This window comes from Perissodus microlepis, chromosome 2 (genome assembly GCF_051167445.1).
Source record: "Perissodus microlepis isolate ML-2025 ecotype Zambia chromosome 2, ASM5116744v1, whole genome shotgun sequence".
Taxonomy (NCBI): domain Eukaryota; kingdom Metazoa; phylum Chordata; class Actinopteri; order Cichliformes; family Cichlidae; genus Perissodus; species Perissodus microlepis.
In genome coordinates this window covers 9,784,081-9,808,580 of record NC_140462.1, presented here as the reverse complement: position 1 = coordinate 9,808,580, position 24,500 = coordinate 9,784,081, and the positions used below count along the sequence as shown (strand labels likewise).

The window sequence follows — 24,500 nt, the reverse complement described above, 5'->3', positions numbered from 1 at the left end:
TTGCTGCTACTACTGCACATTCACCCAATGTATATACTATATATATATATATATATAATGTTCTTCCTTTACCCCCCCCATTTTTGCACATGTCGAGGAGCGTGTCAGGCTACATTTCACTGTGTGTTGTATAACTATGCATGTGACAAATAAAGAACCTTGAACCTTGAACCTTGAAATAAAATTATTTTCTAGTAAGTAAGGCAAGATACTAAAAACACCCTGAAATAGCTGTTTATTATTTAACATTGGATTCTTTAAGTAATAAAATTATTATGATCATAAAAAATGTTTTGTTTAGTTTAGGAAAACTAATTCGTTGTGTGCTGTCTGAAAGACTCAGCGTAGAACAACAAATCCCAGAAGGCATTGCGAAAGGCGTTGTGTGCATTGCGTCATGGAATGTGTTTTAGAAAGTTCCATCGGATTCTACGGAAGGTCGCCATTTTTGAAGACGGCTGGACGGTCCGTTTTTCCGCTTTCTTTGTTCGTATATTTCCACACAGCCGCAAAAGTATCGGCTTTCTAACTTGTAACTGTGAAATAAAGGTAAGACGAATTCCCCTGTCTCTGAAAATTACTAATTTGGTCCGGTTTTTTCAGTCATTGGGCATCTTTACTGCTGGCGTTTGCTCATGAGCTTCAAGAGTCGACGCCTTGCTAACATGGTAGTTGCGTGTCTGATTATTAACTTCCACCTCCTCGGAAATGTTATAACTGGCTGAACAGAATATGATGCGCTGCTTTCTACAATGTTAGTCATTCTTAAGTACGATCAGATAGTAATGTAATGTTTATTTCAATGAAATTAGCCTGCTAAAGTAGCATTCGCGGTGGTTGAAGTACTCGACGTGTGCATAACAAGCTAACTCCAGCTAACAGCTACCGTGTGCTTTATCCCTACACTGCTAAGCAGTTTTACACAAGCAATAAACAAAAGTTTGAGATTGTGTTTGACTGAAAGTTCTTACAGTCTGTGCAAATACAAGCGGAGAAACGCAGGTGGTAGATGGACAACGTGGAGCCCTTAAAGGCCCTTTGCGGTTACCGGGTCACTGTGAAAACGTCGACCATACGTCCACGTTAGGCCTCATAACTTGTTTGTTGGGGCTTTGCAGGTGTATTAATGCGTCTTTACCCAGCAAACATAACATATTATGAAATATTTGATATTTTTGAGAAATCTTCTTAAACTAGGCTAAATTTAGTTTTCTTATTGTCCATTTACCTGTTTTGTCTTTTACCCCGAACAGCTTGCGTAAAATGTGGCTATAATAGTCACAAAGCCTCGGGTCCTATGATCAGGTTGCTAATGTGGCTGTTGTTTTAGGTAGGGTGTTACATGAGCAGAACAAAAAAGTTTAATAACTATAAGCTGAATTCAGAACACATTCACATAATTTTCTATAAATTAAATTCCTATTAAGGTTCTAAAGTGTTAAATCTATGTTAATGATTTCAGCATTATTTGCTTAGTCATTAGTGCTTGCATTTCAGGTACAATTTAAATTTCTTCATTCACGTGTAATGCAGGATATTGGATCTCTGCCAGTAGGATAAGGACTCTTTCTAGGAAGCTGTTTATCCTGTAGCTGAGGTCATGTGACCATGGTCCAGTAGCATGCAGTTCACTAGATGATAAATAATCAGATTTAACACTTTCTGAAGTTTCAGTAGAATTCAGTTCTACCCAATTGACATGTTTTGTTTGTTTCTTTTTTTAAAATTATCTACCCATCATATCTTCCAGATGCGCCACTCAAAGCGAATGTGCTCCCCTGGCATCTGGCTCGATGAGTACAGCTGGGAAGAGAGGATGGAGTGTCGTAAGCGAAAGAGGCAAGATTCACACAGCAGCGAAAGAGAAAACAAATCTCGAAGAACTCACCGACACCACAAGACCTACGAGGGGTAAATATCTGTCAGCATTTATAGGATACCTATTCAAATTCCGAGCTTGTGTTTAGGGTTTATGTCAGCTTAATGTGGAACGGTTTGACTATAACATGTCTTGGAGGTCCAATAGTGTTATATTTTTCATTTACTAGTATCCCACATATTTCAAACAATCATTAAACCCAGTGAAACTGATACTGTTATTCTGCATAACTGCATTTAAATTGGTTTACCTGTCAATTGTGTCAAATATTAGCAACAAAAGGTGTAGCTAAGGTTTGGTATGATAGGTTTAGTTGGGTCAGACACCCAACATGAGTAAAATCTGTAATACATTACTTCACTTGTGAACAAAGTTCATGTTGGAAAGACTTGTAAAGACAAAATGATCCCCTGCAGAAGGTCATCAGACTGGATGTTATTGTTTTGAGAGACCTCTAGTGGCAGAAGTTATGTTTTGTGGAAAGACTGTTTGTATAATCTGGCATTGCATGATTGCAACAGTTGATAGCAAATTTTTGATATCTTTAAAACATTCAGTGGTCTTTAAAAAAAAAAAAAAATTGAACCAAATATACAGCTCCTGAACCTTGAAGCTCGATCAGCAGGAATGCCAAAAATACCAGTACATACCTTGGCACAAAAAATGCTAGTTGTTACAGTGTTACACTGGGGAAAAACTGTTAACTGTGCAAATAAACTGTGATTTAAAAAAAAATAAAATAAAAATGAATCTACCTTCAACCAGTACTTAATGAGTCAATTTGTGCCGCTTAGAGAAGCACAAAAACACGATATGGGGCAAGTAACCAATAATGGCCTGCTCAATGTGGCTGATGCAGTATATTTACTAACCATTTCCAAATAAATTTCCTGCATTTTCAAATAAAAGGGTGTCCATCAGAGATTTTCTCCTTCCACCAATATAATATATAAATTCACTCTTTTATCAAATGGCTGTAAATAACAGGACTGCTTGGCAGTATGTGGACAAATCGTGCTTATGTGTAGTAACCCCTAAAGGCCCATAAATTGGTATTAATCTATATTGGTTTATTTTTTCATAACGGACAAATATACAAATATATTTTTGTAACGCTGTAAGTCTTCACTGTCTCTGTAATTGCTGGTAGAGAGGAAGTAGGTGCTGCTTTTTTACAGCATACGTTAATCAATCTTGAGCCAATTTGAATGAAAGCCTGCGATGGTGTCTGATTCAATCTAGAGCTGGAAGTAACGGTTTGGCATATTGCGTTAGAAGCCCTGTAAGCTCTTGTGTTGATGAGCATGGGAGTTGGTGTTGACTGTGGGTGGAGTACTTGAAGGTGACTTGTTACAGACAGGTTTATTTACTTTGCCCTGCTTGTTCAGCTTGTTGGAACACACTGGGTCCTTTGTCTTGTACAGGCATACTCCATAATACAAATGGATAATGAGCACTTATGTAAACCTTAAACTCATTTACTTAATATGTTCACCAAGGTTGTGTCCACCAAGGTCATGTTTACTGCGTTTCAACCTTCATGGACAGTGTGTGACACTCTAAATGTGCATGTTAAACTGTCAGTATTCTTTTTTCTTTTTTTTTCTTTCAATAACACAAAACTCAAAGTAAAGTGGGTTGGAGACTTGTTTTGCCGTTCCCAGCTTTTTGTGAGTATGCTTGAGGATTCATAAGGTTACATTAGATGTTTTCCAGATCTACTCTAATTTTAATTCTGTAGAGAGGCAGACTTCATTTGGAAGACACTTGACACCACCAGGGTGCTAAGGCTCTAAAGGTTTCTTGGTCTTTTTTAGGTCTTAGGTGCTAAAATCACATGCTAGGTGGGAGTTTGCTCCACGTTACTGGAAACTTTCAGCCTTATTGAGGAAATGGCGAGTAAGGTAGTGTATATGCAAGTAAACAATTATGCAAGGAATAAATGGAATTTTCCTAACACTCGATTTTCTATTGGCTCAAATGGTACCATGAAGGTGTTGACTACCAGCTTCCAAGATGCACAGGTGTGGAATCGCAGATTATATTTCGCACCATCAACTATCAATGTTTTGCTGATGAATCTATAAATAAATTTGTTTTCTTTAGTTGAACCCCTTATTGAACAGGATGTGGGGTGTTTGGTGGCTGTAAACCAGTAGGTTGCTAATTCCAAATGTTACATAAAAGGCTCCTGGATAGAGTGTCAGGCAATAAGCGTATCATTAGCACTCTCTCATCCAGTCTTCAGTTTAGAGCTTAATCACAAACAAGGAACTGGACTGTTCTTACCTGAGCCCTTATGCGTGCTTTTCATCTGTTTGTGTTCTCGTTTGTTTGACTGCAGCCACTACCTAGAGACCCGTAATCTGAACCAGAGACTGGACTCTCGAGAAAGGGACCATAGCTGGGACATGGCCTGTGACGAGGACAGCCATGAAAGCAACTGCAAGGAGAGAGACCGCGATTGGCACCACTACAGCAAGTCCTCTGCACGTAGCAATCGCAGCAGGCGAAGCAGCCGTAGCCGTAGGCACCGCGATAGAAGGCGCCGGCGGAGCCACTCTCGCCACATGTCCTCTACGGTACGGGAACCTCCTTCTCCCGTCTACCCCCGCCCGTTCCTATCTATACCACCAAGATGAAAGGATCATTACCACTGGTGTTTAGCCAATGCTTAACACCCATTTCTTTGTCTTTCTGTATCTGTGCGTGTGTCCTACTCCTTACTATTAAGCATGATTTCCAGTAATGAAACGTATGGGGCTTGGGGGGGGGGGGCTCGGGAAGTAATGGATTGTGAGTGTAGTTTTGCAAGAGAAAAGTGGACTCATTATTTGTTGCTGTGATCGTAGTGGGCAGTCATTTGACGTGATGGTAAATGGTAAAGCTGTATCCGAAGAGTTAAAAAGAGCTACATGTAGAAAGACTGTAATCAAGTTTAGTTTTTTTTCTGTACTACTTTGAGAAAGTCTCTCATCTGTAAATCTTGTTGCCATGTTTTTCTTCTGTAACACACACTATGTGGTGGCTGCCGCCCAATTTCTCTGACGGGGCTGAATTTGAATTTGGCTGCTCCGTCCTTCCGTCCATTCGCCTGATGGTGTTACTGAACGGGCTGAATCTATCCACCCCTACAACTCCCCCCCTTGGTCCGGTTGAATGAATGGCGATGTCGCATTGTGGTGGCCTGGTGCTGGCTGGCTGATGGGTTATTGGTGTGATGGCGGATTGCGGCGGTTCCGGTGCAGAGGAGGAGCCATCACCGCAGGAAAAGATCCAGGAGTTTTGAGGATGATGACGAGGGTCACCTCATCTATCACAGTGGAGACATGCTAAGAGCGAGATGTATAGAATTATATACCTTTTCTTTCTACTGTTGTTCACACTTTGTCTCTTTCACTCTCTTGTTGTCTGGTTTTTATTTCCAAACATTAATTTAGAGGCTGAAATATTTCGTCCAGTAGACTTACATTTTTGGTTTAGACATTGATTGTCAGTGTTACATTTACTGCTGAGTTTATTGCCAGTCTTAAGAAGACTTTTACTGTAGTGTAGCTAAACAGAGCAATATAACATCAGGCAGTGAACCAGCAAAAGGTCAGTTTTCTACTGTCATTGCTAAGTGTCTAACTTCTACTCTTTATTTTCTGTAGATGAGATTGTGTGTACTCTAGGAGAGGGAGCCTTTGGGAGAGTCGCTGAATGCATTGATCATTCAAAGTAAGTACTATCAGGAAAGTCTAAGGAGCTTGGAAAGAAAAGGAAAATTGTTCCTGTTAATGTAATGTGTTCATTTACTGCTGTATACTTTTAGGTTTAAATATAAAGTCTTGTATTTCCTTTTGTTTCAGTGATGGGGCTCGAGTGGCTCTGAAGATCATTAAAAATATAGACCGCTACCGAGAGGCAGCTCTGTCTGAGGTAGAGGTCCTGAAACAGCTGAATTCCCTCGACACTGATAGGCGATAGTAAGTTATTATCACACAGCGATGACAACATAGTAAGATTTATATACCTCTACATGCTGTGTATATTAACATCTTCTCTTCCTTCCTTTCCCATTAAGCGCTTGTGTTTATATGTTGGACTGGTTTGACTTTAATGGTCACATTTGTATTGCTTTTGAGCTGCTTGGGCTCAGCACATACGATTTCCTCAAGGAAAACAACTTCCAGCCTTTCCCCATTGACCACATCAGACACATGGCCTACCAGATTATTCGAGCTGTGCAATGTAAGTAATGAATACTTGCTCTGTTTGTGTGCAGAAAGCTCAGTAAGTTAACATAAAAGATCAGGGTTAAAATTGTTTTGTTTTTAAAATGTGATCTTATCTTTCAGTTCTGCATAAGAACAAGCTGACGCACACAGACTTGAAGCCTGAGAATATTCTCTTCATAGAGTCAGAATATGATATGGAGTACAATCGTGAAATGGTAAGGTTTTGTTGATATCAAGTACTGGTAAAAGGTGAAATATTGTATGTGGGAGCAGCTGTGGGAGCTTTACGGTTGTATTTTGTTCTCAGAAAAGAGATGAACGAACGTTGAGGAATCCAGATGTGAAAATTGTTGACTTTGGTAACGCCACATATGACCACGAGCATCATACCTCTGTGGTGTCAACACGTCACTACCGTGCTCCTGAAGTTATTTTAGGTAAGTAGCTGTTTTTAAAGCACTGTGCTGAAGCTTGAGACAACCCCTGGGGTGGTGACTAAACGATTTTACATGGTGTCCTTCAGATCTAGGGTGGGATCATTCCTGTGATGTCTGGAGTGTAGGCTGCATACTCATTGAGTATTATCTGGGAAGTACTCTTTTCCAGGTAGGTAACAGTACATGGCAGATGCACAATCCTCTTGCCGTTTGGCATGCCATTGAACTAATTCAGGTCATATTGTTTCCTCATTCAGACACATGACAGCAAAGAGCATCTTGCTATGATGGAGCGAGTCCTGGGCCCCATCCCTACAAACCTCCTGGAGAAAACAAAGTAAGGGTTGATTGAAAAAGCTGTTTTTTAAAATTATTTACTTAGAACTAGAATTTATATAAATTTTGATTATGCATGTTTATATACAGAATTGACAATGTGGAATGAATTGACTTTAAAAACAAAAATGTTCTGCAGAAAACGGCGATATGTTCACCGGAACAAGCTGGATTGGGATGTACATAGCTCTGCTGGGAGATATGTCAAGAAACACTGCAAACCCCTCAAGGTAAGAAAAACTGATGGAGAAGACCGTAAGTCAGAGGTGGAGATGTGTTTTTATCAAAAAATATTCAAATCAACTTTCTCAGTTCTGTCAAATTATCCCGATTGTGCTCTTTAACTTGGAAAATATTGGTTGTTGTAAAGCAATAAGCAATGGCTTTAGTAACAAACCCATAGAAACTGATTAACAGTTGTCATTGTTTTTCTTTTTTTATATGTCATCAGCATTACATGATGTCAAAGCGCGAAGACCACCAGCAGCTTTTTGACCTGATAGAGAAGATGATGGAGTATGACCCAGCTAAGCGCCTCAGTCTTGAGCAAGCCCTCCGACACCCCTTCTTCGCATGCTACCACAAGAGCAGGGGCAGAAGCAGGCGCAGTAGCAGTAATAATAGCAACAGCAGCAAAAAAGACAGCTCCTGAACCTGTAGACATCTGGCATGTGACCTCAGTTAGAGTCTGGCTGTCTCAGGCCAGTCTCCACGTCCCTCCTCTCTGGGAGAGGTGTAGATAAGCTGACTGTATCAGTCCACTGCCCCACTACACTGTGTCCTGCCCTGAAAGCTGTTTCGTCTCATTTGTTAACCAATTATGTTCATATAGATGACATTTGTGATGTAATGAACCCACCATAGTTGATATCTATTTATTTGCTGATGTAATTTAAATTGTATTTTCTGAACATGTACTGGAAGAACTTTTTTATTTTTTATTTTTGAAGTCCAGATTTGTCAGTGTTCTCTCTTTGCAATGGGATATAGGTCATTGGTGAATGAACAGATTGAGAATCTCTTAATCATTCAGTGTCTTGAGTAATTTATTTAGGGTTGATGTTTAAAAAAAATAAAATAAAACACAGACAAACTATTGGGGCAGAAAATCCTTGTACATAGTACTAAGCTTGTTTTTTGTTTTGTAGTTTTTGTTTCGTTTTTTTCCATTGAATGGTTATGTAAATTTTTGTGAAATACATTTTTCAATAAACAGATCACAAACTATTGAGTTTGAATCGATTTTGTACATGGGTTGCAGTAGTTGCATTTGTCCTCATGATGGCGCCAAACAGCTAAAATACTGAAAAAATTAAACCGTCTGAGGCCATTATTACTAGAGCCCGTTGTAGCAGCTTGAGCTGAACCAGAGCCTCGTGTCCATCTTAGCGCGATGTCCTACTAATAAAAGGGGGGAATATTAAGTGAAGATTGTTCTAGGATTTCAGCCTGTCTGTGTGACCTAACCCTGATCACTGTCAGACTTACAGGATCAACTTACATCTCAAACTAGTTAAAAAGCCTTTTTAAAGCAATGATTTTGTTCTCTAAGATTAAAGGATAGTAACTGATTCAGCACTAAAGACTGTGCAGATTCTTGTTCTCCTTTGTAAATGATCCTGTTTTGTATTAGAGATGGACAAAAACAAGCCTTGAGCGCCCACATATCTCCTGAACATCCTCTGCTGCCGCTCTCATTTAAATAAAATGGACTGCATTGGCTTGGAAGAGTTTACTACTATAATATATTCTTCATTTTTATTTAAGTCATAGGAACCAACCCGGATTTTCCTGACTGATCTCAATTGTTCCGGCCAAATCTGTTTCATTTACAGCTGTCAATCTAAAGCCTCCCACGTGGTCTTCAGGGCGGGCGCATCTCGACTAGTTGAATGTGCAACTTTTAGGTGGGCAGTTGCACTTGCACGTGCATGTAGGATACTCAACAGAAAACAACGTCCTGGAAGTCTGGAGGCGCGTCTTCTGCGGCATCCAGATTACTCCCATCTGGTGCAAACCCGGTGCGCGCCGCTGCTGCCTCTTATTCCAGGACTAATTTCAGTCAGCGCTTTGAACCCCGAGCGCACTGCGCTGTGGCGGAGTGTAAGTGAGTGCGTTTAGTTCGAACTAGGAGCCTGAATACGGTTTATATTTTAACAACGCCAAACACAACAAAGTATTTTGGCCATTTCTGTTCAGCAAGAGGACTTAGAAGTAGGATCGCACCATGGATACGGTCGGCGACTCTATCGGAGAAAATAAGCTGGTGTGCCATTGTACCCCCAAGTCCCGGAGCCAGCGATGGGTGCCAGGTTTCCCCATCGCTCTGTGCTTGCTGATGTCGATGAGCTCCATCACCGTGTGTCTTCTGATGAGCTTGAAGACCTATCAGCTGGAGAACCGACTGCAGATGGAGTTGGACAAGGCGTCTATCTTCCAACACCCGAAAAGGGCGTTCGTAAACGAGGATGGGACCTTACTGTCAGAGTTGAGCACCCCAATAGGAAAGCTCGTGGAAGAGGTACATGTCTGTTGTGGATACGCAGTGATTGTCGTTGATAAATACATGTGCTATGCGTGTGGATGTCTGCTCCCCGTGCCCAAACTTTGCGCAATAACGCAGAACGTGTAGTGTGCGCAGGCAGACTTGGCAATCGTTGGCAGTTGTACCCTAATTGCCTCCCCACCACCACCCCAAAATCAGTTAATGCACAGTGTTAAGAATTGAAAGGCAACATGCAGCTGGCCAATTAGTTTGCGGTTACGGCGCTTTATGGGGTGACATAACCGCTGATGATAGACACCAAACTAAAATGTTATCACATGGAAAAGAAATTAAGCAAACTCTTCTCATTTGGAGCTGCATATAATAGCAGAAAGATCATGATCTCATAACTGTTACTTAGATATCTTGATAACATTATTTTGTTCTCTTAATCCCAATTTATTCCCATTTAAATTAAACTGAAATCTCATTCTCAAGGAACTGTTAGAGTTAGTGAAACGGTACTATTTTGCAACTGAGTGCACTCATGCATATTTATAACGTACTGGAATTTGCTCTTTCTTTGCAGAAAGTGGTGGCTCTGACGCCAAAAGTGCGGCCAGCGAGGGATGTTGGCCAAGAGTGCTCCTGTCCTCCAGGTACCTGTGTGTCTGTACCTTAAATACCACCTACCAAAACACATAAGCAAAACACTAAAACCCTCCACTCTCAGGTAAACGTTAACGACTGAGCTTGCAAAAGCTTTTGGCAGCCCCCCTCGGACTCTATGTCTGTGTGTATGTGTGTGCGCATGTGGAGGATTACAGCCCCCTAAAGCCTGGGGTAGGGCCCGCAGAGCTCAACACTCAGCAGATCAGTGGGACTGGGATGTCCATCCCTGAGCCTTTCAGCCTTATGCCACTTTAATAGATGGAGCAGTCCTGTGCCAAGATTGGCCACGTTTGGCGTGTGGTGTTCATTACAGGGCCAGTGATAGTTCCTGGTGTGGAGAACAGTGTGTGATCCACATCATGATACACACACACACTCCCCCAGTATCCCTCTGAATTAAAGAAAGATATAAGGTATTTCTTTGATTTCTAATTACACTGCAGTTTGGTGCGACTTGCGTGCCAAGAGTGATGCATAAACATCAGCTGGAGTACGCTGCTGCTCAGTGCTGGTTTACACGGAGCATTTGGACTGAGCTTTTAAAGGGGAAACTGTTCTTTATTGACAGAAATCTTTTGGCTAGTAGCAACAGGATGTGTGAGTGTGTTGAAGTTGGCATTCATGACATTCCAGTTTTGTTTTTTTGTTTTTCTTTTTTTTAAACTTGCAACTCAAGTGGAATCTGGCCACAGTTCCTGCTTGGACACACTTTCTTTTCTTGCTTTCTTGTGTAAAGGGGTAAAGCCAGAAGTAGAGTTTTCAAGGTGCTTATTGCAGATTTGGGAAATTGCCTTGCGTGGTTCTTCTTTTTGTTGTTGTTGTTCTTCTCTTTCTCAGTGTTTCTGGATGTGAATAGCTGTGCAACAATAAGAACAGGTGAAAACATTCACAAGTGGAATTTCTGGCCCGCTTTCAACACTTTGTGCTTTCCATCCAGAAGCGTGCTCTGCTGAGAAAAGCTTGTTGGTGCTGTCTGCTGGGTTAGAGAAGATACTGATACTGCTAATTTAGGTTTTAGGTTTATTATATATAAATTTATTGAATTAAGTTCCACTCCAAGCACTTTTAAATAAGAGGTATGCAGCACACACTTTGTAAGTAATGCATAGGAGATCTTTTTACTCCATTAGATCTTATTATTGTGTCACACGTTGCCCCTCATTTTCCTATAAATCTCGTAAACTGCTGCGTAATCGAGTGGTTTTGGCACTGATACGATCCATAACAGCTCTTCAGGAGTCTATTTAAAGTCCTCTCTAGATGTGGTGGTTTGTTTTTGTCGAAACAAAAGGCTATTTTGTTTATTGCGGCTTTGATGCAATAGAATGCTTGTGGACATCTATTTTTTTTCCACGTCTCAGCGATTTGATTGCTCAACACAGACTTGTTAACATTTCTCTATAAAAATGTGTTTATTTCTAAGGAGGGATTTCCAGAAAATAAATGCTTGATTTTCTTCTTCTTTTTGCACGTTTTTATGAAAAGTATTGCGTATTTGCTTGCGTCCTTGGACGAGGGTTTGGGCTTCATGTCGTGGTCAAACGTGGTCCTATGCTGCGTGTGTTGTGCAAGTCTGAGTTCGTCTCAGAGCCTTTGAGGGGCCGACGGGAAGGGCGGGGGGGACTCCTCTCTCTCTCAACACGACACTGTAAGATAAGACCATCTTCTCCCCTTTGGTACCAACTCTCACCGCTTGAAACTTGATTCTCTTACCAACAGGATCACAGGCCAAGGTATTTCTGCTTGTATGCGTGTGAGACACAAACTACCACACTACATGAGTGGCATTTCTGCCATTAAGTCCGTGCCCATGCCCTCCACATCAGGGTGCTCACCTTTCACTAAGCATGAGGCCAGGAGCCCAACAGGGGGCAGCAGCTCTGCAGCAGCATTGGAAAGGATGATGCAGAACTCTTGGTTGACACGTTTTAGTTGAAAGATGTTCCTCTAATGGGAAAAAAAAAAAAAGTAGTAAAGTATTGTGAAGGCCAGCAGATCCACTAACTGTAAATGGTAATGTCCCTCAGGCTTTCACTTCAGGGACATTTACCTCCAGCGTCCTCCTAAAGGCAGCAGCACTGGGCCTCCTCTGTGTGCTCACAGATACAGCACGGCCAGCCGTTGTTAAGTCAAACTGTCACTAAATGCAGCTCTGCTTACGAGCTTCAGGTGTTTGCAATTAACACCCGCCTACACCCTCAACGCACACTCAAGCAGCACATGCACACAGACATACACAAACATTCGCGTACACAGGCGTTCATTACTTACACATGAGCACAACACCTCTAAGGTGCCCCGACTAATTCGAATCATGTGGGGACAGCATGTGTCCCGCGAGGAAGGAGTGTATTGTCATCTAAGCAAATTGCGCTTAAAAGCTGTTTAACAGGTCTGATACTTAGTAGGGGGCACAAAGTCTGCCAGCACTTTGGCGAGTACCAGCCTGAAAATGACTATAAATAAACCTGAGTCAGCAACCAGCGATGGCTCTGCTGAATGAATGGGTGTTAAAAATATGTTGTTTTATGTGTGCTATGCTTGTTTTCTGCTATACGTGAGGACTGAGCGCCTTCAGTGTGCCTAATGCATCTGTGAGAGTCTGTGGTGTTCTTGTATGTGATGCCACGAGGTCAAACCCCTGGTTGTGCAGTCAGATTAGATTCCATGAGATAAGAAGAGGTCATTAGCACACTAAATGGGAGCACGGGGCCCCCTATATTCGAGTGTTTGTGCATAGCATTCTCACGTTGATGCATTTAACATGTGCCGATACCAACAGAAGTCCTACATATATATACTCTTGACGCCTTCTGCAGCAGGGTGATGTTTAATCGCCTGAGAAATGCACTACTTCTTGTGTGAAACCCTCCAGCAGTCTGTTGGCGTTAAACATCCCGGCATGGGATCGGCCTCTCACTCTCACTTAAGGGCAGCTGAATGCACTCATTGCCCAACATCGTGCTCTACCACCTGGAGGCGGGGATGGAGAAAAGTCTTTTGGGAGATGGAGACCCAAAGCGAGGCCAGCAATCACCCCTCCCTTCAGGCTGCATTTTGTTTAAAAGCCATAATAAATCAGACAGGAAGCTTGCTGCTACCTATGCAATGTATTGCCACAGGAAGAACACATATAAGTTTAATTTATTACCACTTTAAAACAATAACAGCAGGAAATTTTGTTTTTGTACGCCATGTTTTAGATTTGTTACACTGTAGCTTTGGGCTGGGACAGCATTAAAATGCTGGACCGGGGCACATAACCAGCTCTTTGTGCACGATTGTGAGTCCTTTGACTTCATGTTTGTACTTGCACCCGTGTATTTCTAGTACTTGTGTTTATTTTGATGTCTGCAGGTACACGGTTTATTATGTCTTGAGGTGACTGAATACATTGCTTTAGGTATCATGTGGCATCAATATCCTCTCCCCTGTGGCAACAAGTAATAACCTGATGCCACAGGGGAGAGGGGTAAAATGGACAGTTTTCAGGAGACAAAATCATCTCTGTCCTGCTGGCACACGGAGTTAAGTGTCTGTGCACGCATACTCATACTTGCAGATATCAGTTGGACCGCAGCATCTTTTTTCCAGCATAAATCTTCTTCTGATCCAGGCAAAGTTGTAGTGCAGAATAAAAACATGTTCTACATCCAGCTGACCTATTTTTTTCTCTTTGCACCTGTTTTACTTCGCACACTAGCTAAATAGATTTACAGTAAGCTATTTATTGAATGTAATTATTTGAAAAGAATATTTCAGTAAGACACCACTGTGTGGTGGTCTTTTATTTGAAAGGAAGTAGAATGTTTCCCTCTTCCCTCCTGTGCTGTCCGACAGCCTGCTTTGCATTTAGGACTACATCCCAAAAGACTACAGACATCATTTTCATATGGACAGCAGCTCCACAGCATTTCGTCCTCAAGTTACTTTTTTGCTTCGGCTGACGTGTCGTTAAGAGGGGGAATAAAAATAAGTGATGTATCTTAATTTTTTCTTATTTGGAAGATGATCTTGGAAGGCTTAAGTGTTCTCGGTTTATTTGTAGGAGGAAAGGGGAATGCTGCTTCTTAGATAGCTGGAGATATTTACTTTGGCGATGGCTACGTCTGCATTGCTGAAGTCCTGCGCTGAGTGCAGCGATTGAGTTCAAGAGGTGTTTCTAGATCAAAGCCCTTTAACTGGTAGCCACTGTCAAACAAGTAATTTAGTGAAATAGGCTGCACCGTTAAAAGTTACAAGGGGAAATTGCTGAATTTATACATTGTAACGGGTTACAGGGAGGACTTTTGCACATGTGAAAAACTTGTAGGAAACCTTTTTTAAAGGGTAGCTGTGTGAAGTCTGGAGCTGTGTGGCCGACTCCAATCAGCAATGCAAGAAGGAAGTCATGAGGTAAATGTATTATTCCCACAGTTGAATGTGTGTGTTTTACAAAAGTACAGTTTGAGAACTCTCAGTTTACGTCTTCTTTACATAAGTTTTGGTCTGTTACGATCTTGTTACAGCGATCTTGGTAAGCCAGGGTGAGTGCCAGTGCTTCATCTGTTATGTGGCTAAACCAGGAAGTGAAGTGAAGAGACAACTCGTCTCTATATGAGATGTTCATGTGTTCATGTTCACCAAAACATTTGCATTAAAGTCAGACTGAGGATGAACTGAAGCACAGCTGGTGGAATCCACTCCAGGTGTGGACATTTTTATCCATTGATTAGCTCACACACACACACACACACACACACACACACACACACACTTGCACTACATAACCACAGAGAAAACGTCCACACGTCTCCCCTCTCTGTCTCTCAGCAGCTCTTTTTATTAAAGTTAGCTTTGTGAAACCACAACGTTTAACAGCGGGGCCAACATTCTTCCTGCCTGGACACAGGCCGGCCAGGCGGCAAGGCCCACGCGGACCCCAGGAGAACGAAGAACTGTCTGAACGCAGCGATCCGCCCTGGGATCGTAGTCCCGATTCACAATAGAGGTTTCTGGATGCAATTATCTGCTGGCATGTTATCATATTATCTGTCAGAATTGACCGAGGCCATTAAAAGCAGGAAATGATGTGAACCAGTTAAAGGAGGAAGCACAGATTCTGGCTTATTTAAAGAACTTTGCATCCATGTGTACATATTTAAGCATCGTCACCTCTTGGCTAGTAGGGGGAATATCACCTGTTTTGAATGTTGTCAGCCCAATAAATAGCTGGAGCCGGCTAATGAGCAACAGCTATTTAAGGACATGTTTATATTTATAAGTGTTTTTCTAGACAAGTAAGAGAGCTGAGAGCGGTTTCTCAAGCGCAGCACAGCAGTGGTGCGAGGGCATTAAATAAAAGAATCAGTTTTGAACACAACCCCAACACAAACATAAATTAGATGTTTGTTTTTACCACAGATGGACACTGAATTAAAAATAAAATTCTGCATTTTTGAGGTTTATTGTACATTGTGAACTGAATCAACAAGCTATTTTAAAGTTGCTTTACTTAAACATCTTTTAACATCAAGTGCTACTTAAAAGAAAAGTTCAAGCGATTCCGCTGGGAATATAGAGTAATATATCAATCATTTCAAATGCACATGGCATCAAAGTACAGCTAGATTTTGAAGAACATCTGATGTGCTGCTTTTAACACAGTAATGCTTTGTCTGATGGGCATGATTTGAAAACAGCCATTGTTTGCAGCAGACCAGCGTGCATCAAAAGCATCAAATGTTGTGTTAAACCACAGGGATGTAATTCATTTCTTTAGCCCTGGATTGATTTAGGAGCATCACCACAGAAGTATCCATGGTGTTTCTTTGGCTGGAAACTCAGCAGATGGCCTTTAGAAGATTACTTTAAATGCAAAACAGCACTTATTATAGCTATTGAGTATTTCTAGTTTATCTATATTAGATATTCTGTTTTTTTTAAAGATGTGTTTGGGACATTTTGTCTCATATTTCCTTTCATAATAATCAGTAATGGGAAAAAAAAAAAATTTCTTCAGGGAGTCCATATTTTCAGGACAAGCAAGTATGGCTTTGCAATTAGGAGTAGCAGGAACTTGCAGAGTGGTGCAGAGCAGACACGCAGTGCCAAATGTGGAAACTATTATCGTGTTTTCTTTAATTATCACAAGTGGCAGGTGACAAGGTGAATAGCCTTTTAATGGGGGAGCAAAAAAACTCTTTAACACCACCATGTGGGCTCCTGCTGGCTGACAGCACCGTGATGATGAAAACAGCCCCTTTCTGTGCTACAGTATGAACCTGTTTTATATTAATTTAATTGATTTGTGTTAATTATTTCTCTGTATTCACAAAGATCTGAAACACCTCATGGTGATGTCTTTTGAAGTGTGTTTTCATTGGAATGATAGTGTCACTCTTATCCTCTATTAAAGAATAAAGATCGACAGAAATGAGTATCCCATATCAGCCCTTCTGCATTTTTACAGCTCAGTTAATCTGTCAGGAATGTAACAAGGCTGACCCCAGCTGGGGGACGGCACCCGTGCAAACACACCTGGATTTATTGGGCACTTAGCATCTCTGGACATGAACCCAGACAAGCAGATATGCAGGGATGGTGCAGAGGATACTGTTTATCCTTCCAGATGCAGACTGGTAATAACAGTCAGGGTATACCTCTCTTTGGGAGTCACAGAACGGCTGTTGGAGAAGTGCTCTTCTTCACAAGAGAAGAGCACTGGTGATCCAGATGGTCTCGCTGTGGCAAACGTGCTCCTGCTCAGTGTAAAAGCCCCTGGATGGACTCGCCACTCTCCCGGCACCTCTTTAATGAGCTGAGCTCATAAAACTGGGCTTGAAACCTTTGAAAGGGCCCTCGGCACCAGTGGTGCATGTTATTCTGTCATAGCAGGGAGTGCAGTATAGCTCTCAACAACTTAACACCCCCACTTTGAGCAGCGGTTTATTTACTTGTCTCAGGTCTGCTCTCGTTCTTTCTCTCTGTTTGACCTCTCCAAATATGTCCTTCTGTCTGTTATTTCCCCACATCCCTCCCCATGTCTCTGTTTCCTACGTGCAGCCCCTCCCCCATCATTCTGCTCAATATTTATGATTTCAGGAGTTTATATTTAGCTCACAATCTGGTTGGTCTGAGGCTGCTGTACATCCACAGTGGGTCAGTCAGTGTATACATTAACCCAGAGTTCAGCCAGAAGTGAGGCGGGGGAATGGAGCTTGTTATCACACATGCTGTAAACAGACGATGAGGAGATGCAGGGGGACTTTCACGGGAAAAGTGGGGAGTCCCTGAAGGTACAGGCCAAGGTTGTCTTGTATTATAGCTACTGGTGGTGAAGAGGAGCAGTAGCTGTTAAAGGCTATAATCTGCTGACTGAATGATTGCATTTCTAATAAGATGAACAATACGAGCTGGGGTTTTATTTTTTAGGGTTGGGTGAAAAAAAAATAATGGCAAAAGTTAGCCAAGCAAAACTCTGTCATTCTGCTCTCATGTTTACAGCCATATGTAACACATGCAGGGCTTAAGACTAAGCCACAGTGGCTGCAGTTAAACGATCAGCATCACTCTATGTGAAATGGCCTCTCCCGCCGATGGAGTCATTTATCTCTCTGAGGTTTCTCTTCACTGATTTGAGGATTTTGCGCGCAGTCGTACGCCAACCCGACGTCGCGCCTAATAACCATACCAAAAATGACCCCGTAAATAGATCTGATCGCCGGCCAAGCTTGGGCAGAAGCCTGTGCGTGTTCAAGCTGTATGTCTCTACGTGGGGGTCACCGATTTTGGGTGAATGTTTTTCCAGCAGGCCTCAGGGTGAAGCAATGTGATAATTGGAGCTAAACATGTGTTTATGTGCACACAAACACACACACTTGATTTGCTGCTATTAAATTGAAACACTTGATTTGTATCAAGAATGCTGTTGCTGCTGCTGCTCACTCTCTAACTGCTTGTTCCGGATGGAGGCACAGGTGGAGGTGGGGATGGAAGGGGGCGAGGAAGGAGGAAATGGAGAAACTTGGAATAGCACAATATATTGCACATGTTGAAACTTTTTATCAGCGTTCCATCTGTTTTTTACATACTGAGCAAGCTTGTGTGCGAGCGGATGCTTGTTTTGTGCGCGTGTGCGTGTCTATATGTGTGGGCTCACCTTGCGTGTGTGTTCCCCACATTTCTGCATACCACCCGACAGCCCATCTCCATTGCCAGCCTCTGCAGGGACTTCTTATCTGCATATTTGCTGTTCCACTCAGGAATCATAAACGAGTCCTGAGTGCATTTTGGGAGCCAGGAGAGTATATCACAGATGTCCAGTCAGCTTGGGTTACACATGGAATATCTGACTTGAACATGTGGACAATCTATCAGGTCTACCATCTCTTTCCTCTCATTTTCTCCCTGCCTGCATCCAAATTTTGTTTCTCTTACTTGCTTTTCCTACTTTTCCCTCTCAGTATTTAGCACGCAAATGCCGCTCTTCTTCCCACATAGTGTTTACACAGACGGAGCATCGGATGTATGTAAAAAGGATCCAATCAGCCTGTTTGCTCATTTTTGTCTCACAGTATTTTGTTTCTAGGGTTGCAGCATCAATGCACATCAATAGGAAGAGGCTCGCAACCCATTTAAACATAGAACCACAAAACAGCACAGATGCATGCTCACGTTTTTGTTTTTTTCCACTGTCACTCTTTTGCTTGCTGCTGATACTCCTTAAAGCCGGGGATTCACACTAGGAACTGAGCAGTCTCCACTTTAGTTCTGTTTATTTACTCTGAGTGTTTTCTCGCTTTCATGTGGTTCTGATGTGTGATCTGGAACAAGGACAAAGACTGGGATGAGTGGAGAGAGCGGGGAGAACAAGACAGTGGCCCGAGGAAGCGCCAGAGAGACTAATGTGTGCAATGTGATTCCCATGAATGGGATTTAAGATGTGAAGTAGACAAATGAAACCAAAGTCTTTCTGTCACTTCAAATTGCTCTCTGTCCTTTACCAATTAGCAAATATGGTGTTACTGCAACACTCTCTTGGCATGCAGCATTGCCTGCCCTGCCTGGAGCTCCATATGATTCCTTTTACACTCGGAGCACAGATCGGCTGTTTTTAAACCAAAAACGAATGTATACACATCTATAACCGCTCAAACTGGATCTTAAACGGGCAACGTGTTTATAACGCGCAATGAGCCAGTAAAGAGATCTGACCCAATTCAAGCTGCTCATCATAAAACGCGCTGAGCATCGGAGCCAAACCACCAGCGAAAAGCGATTCTCTAGTGTACTTTTAATTGGAAGAATTGGCTTGACATGCGGTGTTATTGTCTAAGAAGGGGGAGGAGGGGAAAAAAGAAAAAAAGCTGGCACAGATGAGAGAAAACTGCGGTTGTTCAAATGAGCGAGGAAAATTAAGATGTTATGGTATGAGGCTGGAGATGGGAGGTAGGATTTCTAGCTTGTGGATTGTTGTCTGGGTGTGTGTTTTTACAGAAGAACAGTGGAATTTATTAGATTTTTAAAAATGGTTCTGATGAAAGCTAATACAAGCCTAACCAGTGAAAACCAGCTGACTGCAGGTACAGCTGCTGTGCTCTAAAGTCACACCTCTGACACATTTTTCAGTTTCTAAATCGCGTTTAGTTGGCTGCCGTAGCGAGCTCTGATCTGTTGCTTGTTAGTGAGGCCTTGTCTGCCTGTTAACTCATCCAAATCTGTTTCACCTTGCTGGTGGAAGCCTTAAGATGCACTCACAGCCAAGCACCCTATTTTCCTTTTCTGGTTGCTTTCTCTTGAGGTTGTATGAATAGAAAAAAAACACAATACCATTTTTGGTGCTGTCATTCTCCTGTGAAGAGCCAACCTACTGTAATTTCCAGAAAACCCCAATGCTATTCTATTTTTCTTTTGTCAAACCCAAGTTTTGAACAACTAGTGTACCTGGGAGACAGGAATGTGACTGACTCTTTTTAACAAGCTGGTTTCTTGGAGACAGATTTCCTGGCGCCATGGAGCTCTCATTTATTTATTCGGGGCAACAGATTTGATCAAATCAGACAGACCTGACGAGCGTCTCTCACGTGGCAGATCAGCTGGACAGCCCGTCATCATGCCCGACCCTTTAAACTGCGTTAACATTCATTCAGTCTGTCTCTGTGTCCTCCTCTATTGAGAAGACAGACAGTGGTAAATGGAGCATAAGTGCACTGATGCTTGTCTTTCCTGTGCAAGGTTTTTTCCTCAGTGCACCTCTGAATGCTTGTTTGTGTGTATGTGTGAGAGAGAGAGGAATAGTCCACGTGCAGAAGGGAGGGAGGGAGGGAGGGTGACTGTCTGCAGGACACGCTGGGGGTAGGAGGGTGTCAAAGTTTGTGTGCTCGCCATACAAACAGATAAAGTCTGAATGGGGCACAGATGCAAGCCTCCCCGCTGCCCCGTTTCTCCCCATTTTCTCCACGTCCGACTATTTCACCTCCTAACATCTTTGTTTTTCCTACTTCACCTCATCTTTTTCGCTCCCCGGTTCCCTCCCAGAATGTTTCAGCATAATACTCCATCTATTATCTGTATTTTTCAAACATTATCCTCATGTTGGGAGTTTCCTTTGTGGTGTCTCTCCTCCTGTTCTTCACTTTACTGCCTCTTCCCCATCTGCCTCCTCTCGCCTCTTTCCCCCTCCTCTTTGCAGGACCTCAGTAAAGTGGGGTCAGCCTTTAGCATGTAATGCTGTGTCTTTCCTCTTGTTTCTCCCCTGCTCTTTGACTACTTCATTAATGCTGGCCTCTCCAAACTGGCCGATTGCCTTTCATGTTTTCCCCTGGGTCATGGCCTAGACATGACAGTAGGCCTAACATTTCAAAATAAGGCCTCTCCACCAGGACATGTCAGGTTTTTCACTGAATTTATGTGTATTTGTGTCTAACGGGATTAGGACAGAGCAAAAAGAAAAAAATCTTACAAACATCTGTGCTTGTTATCTTTTTTTAACCTGATTTAGTGTCACCGAGTGGAGCCATTGTGGATTGTGCCATTCATCAGGAGAGAGAGGTTGAATTTCTTTGGAAAAAAAAGAAAGAAGAGTTTATACTTAACGGAGGAGGAAAGTTAGAAAACGGGGAAATGTGAAACCTGTCATTGTATGCTGTCTTGGAATAATTGTCACGTATATTTAGCACATTGAGACACAAAGACAGCTGTTGTTGCCAGCTCACTTCTATTTTGGCCCTGCGTCGGTCCCTCCTGTCATTTTAACTGGGCCCATATCTGTAAATAGTCTGTGCCGCTGACAGGTTCTTCACACAGATCACACGCCACACCAAGATCTTATCTTTTAATATTAATAGAAGCCAGACTTTGGGGATCTAATAACCCAAATTAAACTGAACACAGTCTTAGATTCAGTTATAGAAATTCGCTGCTGGCCCCGGCACACATCAGGGGTTTAGTTTATCCGGGATCTTGCGCCCAGTAATAATCCTTAGCCTCTAACCTTGCAACCTCTTCACCTTTTAGCAACAGTGGAGCCACACAATCTCTCCTTCAGTAAGCTTCAAAACCTAAACAAGGGCAAACAGGATGCTCGGTCACTCCTCCACCTTTTAATCTACCTCCACTAAAAACACCCGGTGTTATCTCTGGGAGCTAAACACCATCATCAGCACCCCTGCAAACCTCTCTCACCATGGCTCTGGGTGGGGGGAGTGTTTAAGTTAGGGGAGAAGAAACTACAGTTATAACATGTTTGTAAATGTTTAAAGTTTCTGACAGATGAATGTGTGAAAAATGCATAAATATAATTGTATGTGAAAACTATATCTGAACTCTTTCCCCCATAAAGACAACATTTGACAACCTCCCCAGTACCCTAAGTGACACAAATGAGTTTTGTCACCTTAGTATGTATCAAAGCTGTGGTTTGACAACCATTAGAATAGTTTCCGAAGGTAGCTGCACAGAGACCACCCTTAATGACGTCTGATTTACACCCAGACATTTTCTTCTATAAGGAGGCCTGAAATGTGACAGAAACTGCTCAGTTTAGAGAAGAACTTCAAGTGTTACTCCCACAGACTTTCATGGAGTAAAGAGTTTAAAGGAAGCCAGGTCTAATTTAAACATTACTTGTTTTATGTTTTACCAGGAGGGAGCTGGTCCCTATAAGTTCTTCTTAGTGCTGAGATTTTAGTTAGAAGTGGAGCTCACAGTTCAAAACACCTAAAAGACATGTAAAGGAGACTTGAAGCCAATCACCTCTCAGCTTTTGGCCTGAATCTACCACCTTTACTGTGCAGACATCCATGCAAGAAGAAGGATGAAGATAAGGGTTGTTTGTCTCTATAGGGTGGAGGGGTGAAGGAGGAGGAGAGGAAGAACTTGGAGGGCTGTCAGGGTTCCACGAAGGATCTGATCAGGCTGCTTGAGGGGGGTCAAGGGAGCCTTTTCTAACAAAACAGATCAGATGACTTGGCATTTGGTCCTGAAGTTGTCCATTCATCTATCTGTCAGTCTTTCTGTCTGTTGGGTTATGTGGGTCTGCCAACCATCAGTCATCATTCACTCAGTCTCCCACACACTGACCTGGCCCCCTCAGTCCAGTATCCTGCCTCTGGCACAGTTACTGGACTCGGCTGTGGTTGATGTTGAAGTTGGAGCTGAATTGAGTTAGCCAAACTGTTTTTGGATCCTCATGACATGAAACAAAAGGGCCCCCGAGGAGAACATTGAACCTGGTTCCAGAGAGCAAACAAATATGTTTCGACCCAGGGGCCCACATGCACAGGTATATGGATATGTACACAAAGGTAGGGCTTACGTGCCAATAAAAACAGATACACATACACGCAAAGCCATGTTGCCATATGTGCGTTTGATAGAAACACACATAGATTTTGGATACGATCCAACAAACCCTTGAGGGATTTTCAGCTCAACTCTACTCCAGGACACACTAAAAACACAGTGACAAAACAAAGAAGCATTAACCATCAAGCAGGAGCCATAGAAAGAAGCAGGAGAATGCCGTCTCTCCCAATCCCAGTTTTCCTATTTTTCCCTTGAGGGACATGAAGTGAAACTATCATTTGTTCCCTCTCCCCTCATCCCAGCCATCGTTTGTCCCTCGATCTCCTCTTCAACTAATTCTGATATTTTATATGTTTGAATTCACAAAAAAATCCTTCATGCTGGAGACCCACACGATGCCCTTCTCTCCTCCTGGTTGTGATTCTACGTGTGGTATTGGGCTCTTTAGTCTGGTGTACTGCGGTGTCACTTTTGTGCTTTGTGGTATGGTGTTGCGGTAACACCGAAGGGACATTGGGCGGACAGGCTGAGCAGGGTTCTTCTTCAAAGTGAATTTTTAAAAAGTCTTCATTGTTTTTCATTCACGTCTCTTACACACGCTGACATAAACTGACATATGTGCACACTTAAGGTAGGCTGATGTTCCTGTCTCCAATTAGGTGTTTTTTTTTGGTGGGGGGTGTCTGCAAGTGCAGCCCATGTGTGCATAGTATGTCTCTACCTCTGCCTATGGAGGCATGCTCACACACTGCAGACAGCTCCAGGGAAAGCTTCAGTAACTCGCACCCTCAGCAAAAGAACCTGCAGCTGGCTGTCATAATGAACAGCAGGGCCTCCTCAATTGAGTAAGAATGGGAGACGTCTAGAATATCATTTTAAATGTCTGGAACATAAGACGTGACGTAGATTATGGTGTATTGCTGTCAGAAGAGTGCAAAGGCAACCAAAACCCATGAACTGTGTTGTCTTAATGATAATGGGACCATAAGTAATGTGCTATCTTAGCTGTGTGGACCGGACTGCAATTATTCAGTAACTGTCGGATCACCTGCTGATCCTAATGACTTTGGTGATCTTCCAGTTTTCTTCATGCCACCGGGAAGTTTGTGGCTTTGAGTAAAACGTCTCAACAACTATTGGATGTCTTTTCACAAAATTTGGTGCAGCTGTTTTGTCTGTGTAGTGCAAATTTGCAGATGTTAGCACACTATTACACCAAACTAAGTTAGTGATAATGGTAAACATACAGACCGAACACAATTTGTAGCTCATGGGTGTTTTTTTTTTGTGTGTGTGTGTGTGTTGCTTGAAGAAGGTGCCTCCTGTGGGAATGCACTATAACAGGATGAAGAACTAAAGTCTTCATAAGCTGCCAAACACAAACAGTGGTTTGGCAACAATAATACACACAGCATGAATACAGTTCAATTCAGTTTTATTTTTATAGTGCCAAATCACAACAACAGTCACCTCAAGGTGTTTTGTATTGTATGCTAAAGACCCTACAATAACACAGAGAAACCCCAACAATCACATGACTGCCTTTGAGCAAACATCTAGTGACAGCAGGAAGGAGAAACTCCCTTTAAACAGGAAGAAAGCGGCAGAACCAGGCTCAGGGAGGGGAAGCCATGTGCCACGACCAGTTGGGGGTGAGGGGAGAGAGACAGGGCAAATATACGCTG

At 42.4% G+C, this 24,500-nt stretch overlaps 2 protein-coding genes across 2 annotated transcripts in view; both read left to right on the top strand.

The window, feature by feature from the left end:
* Positions 1-383: 383 nt before the first annotated feature.
* Positions 384-8,099, top strand: LOC146392279 (dual specificity protein kinase CLK4-like). The gene is made up of 13 exons (XM_084944663.1): positions 384-549; positions 1,751-1,911; positions 4,224-4,461; positions 5,128-5,224; positions 5,533-5,599; positions 5,731-5,847; positions 5,946-6,112; positions 6,220-6,314; positions 6,407-6,536; positions 6,623-6,705; positions 6,794-6,873; positions 7,012-7,102; positions 7,324-8,099. The coding sequence occupies exons 1-13, from the start codon at positions 403-405 to the stop codon at positions 7,522-7,524; spliced, it is 1,674 nt and encodes a 557-aa protein (XP_084800789.1). The 5' UTR covers positions 384-402; the 3' UTR covers positions 7,525-8,099.
* A 668-nt stretch (positions 8,100-8,767) lies between these two features.
* Positions 8,768-24,500, top strand: part of col23a1b (collagen type XXIII alpha 1 chain b) — a 127,661-nt gene continuing 111,928 nt past the window's right edge. The window contains exons 1-2 of the mRNA XM_084944651.1: positions 8,768-9,393; positions 9,947-10,016. Of these exons, the coding sequence (XP_084800777.1) occupies positions 9,100-9,393; positions 9,947-10,016 (364 nt within the window). The 5' untranslated portion in view covers positions 8,768-9,099. The remainder of the gene's footprint in view (positions 9,394-9,946; positions 10,017-24,500) is intronic.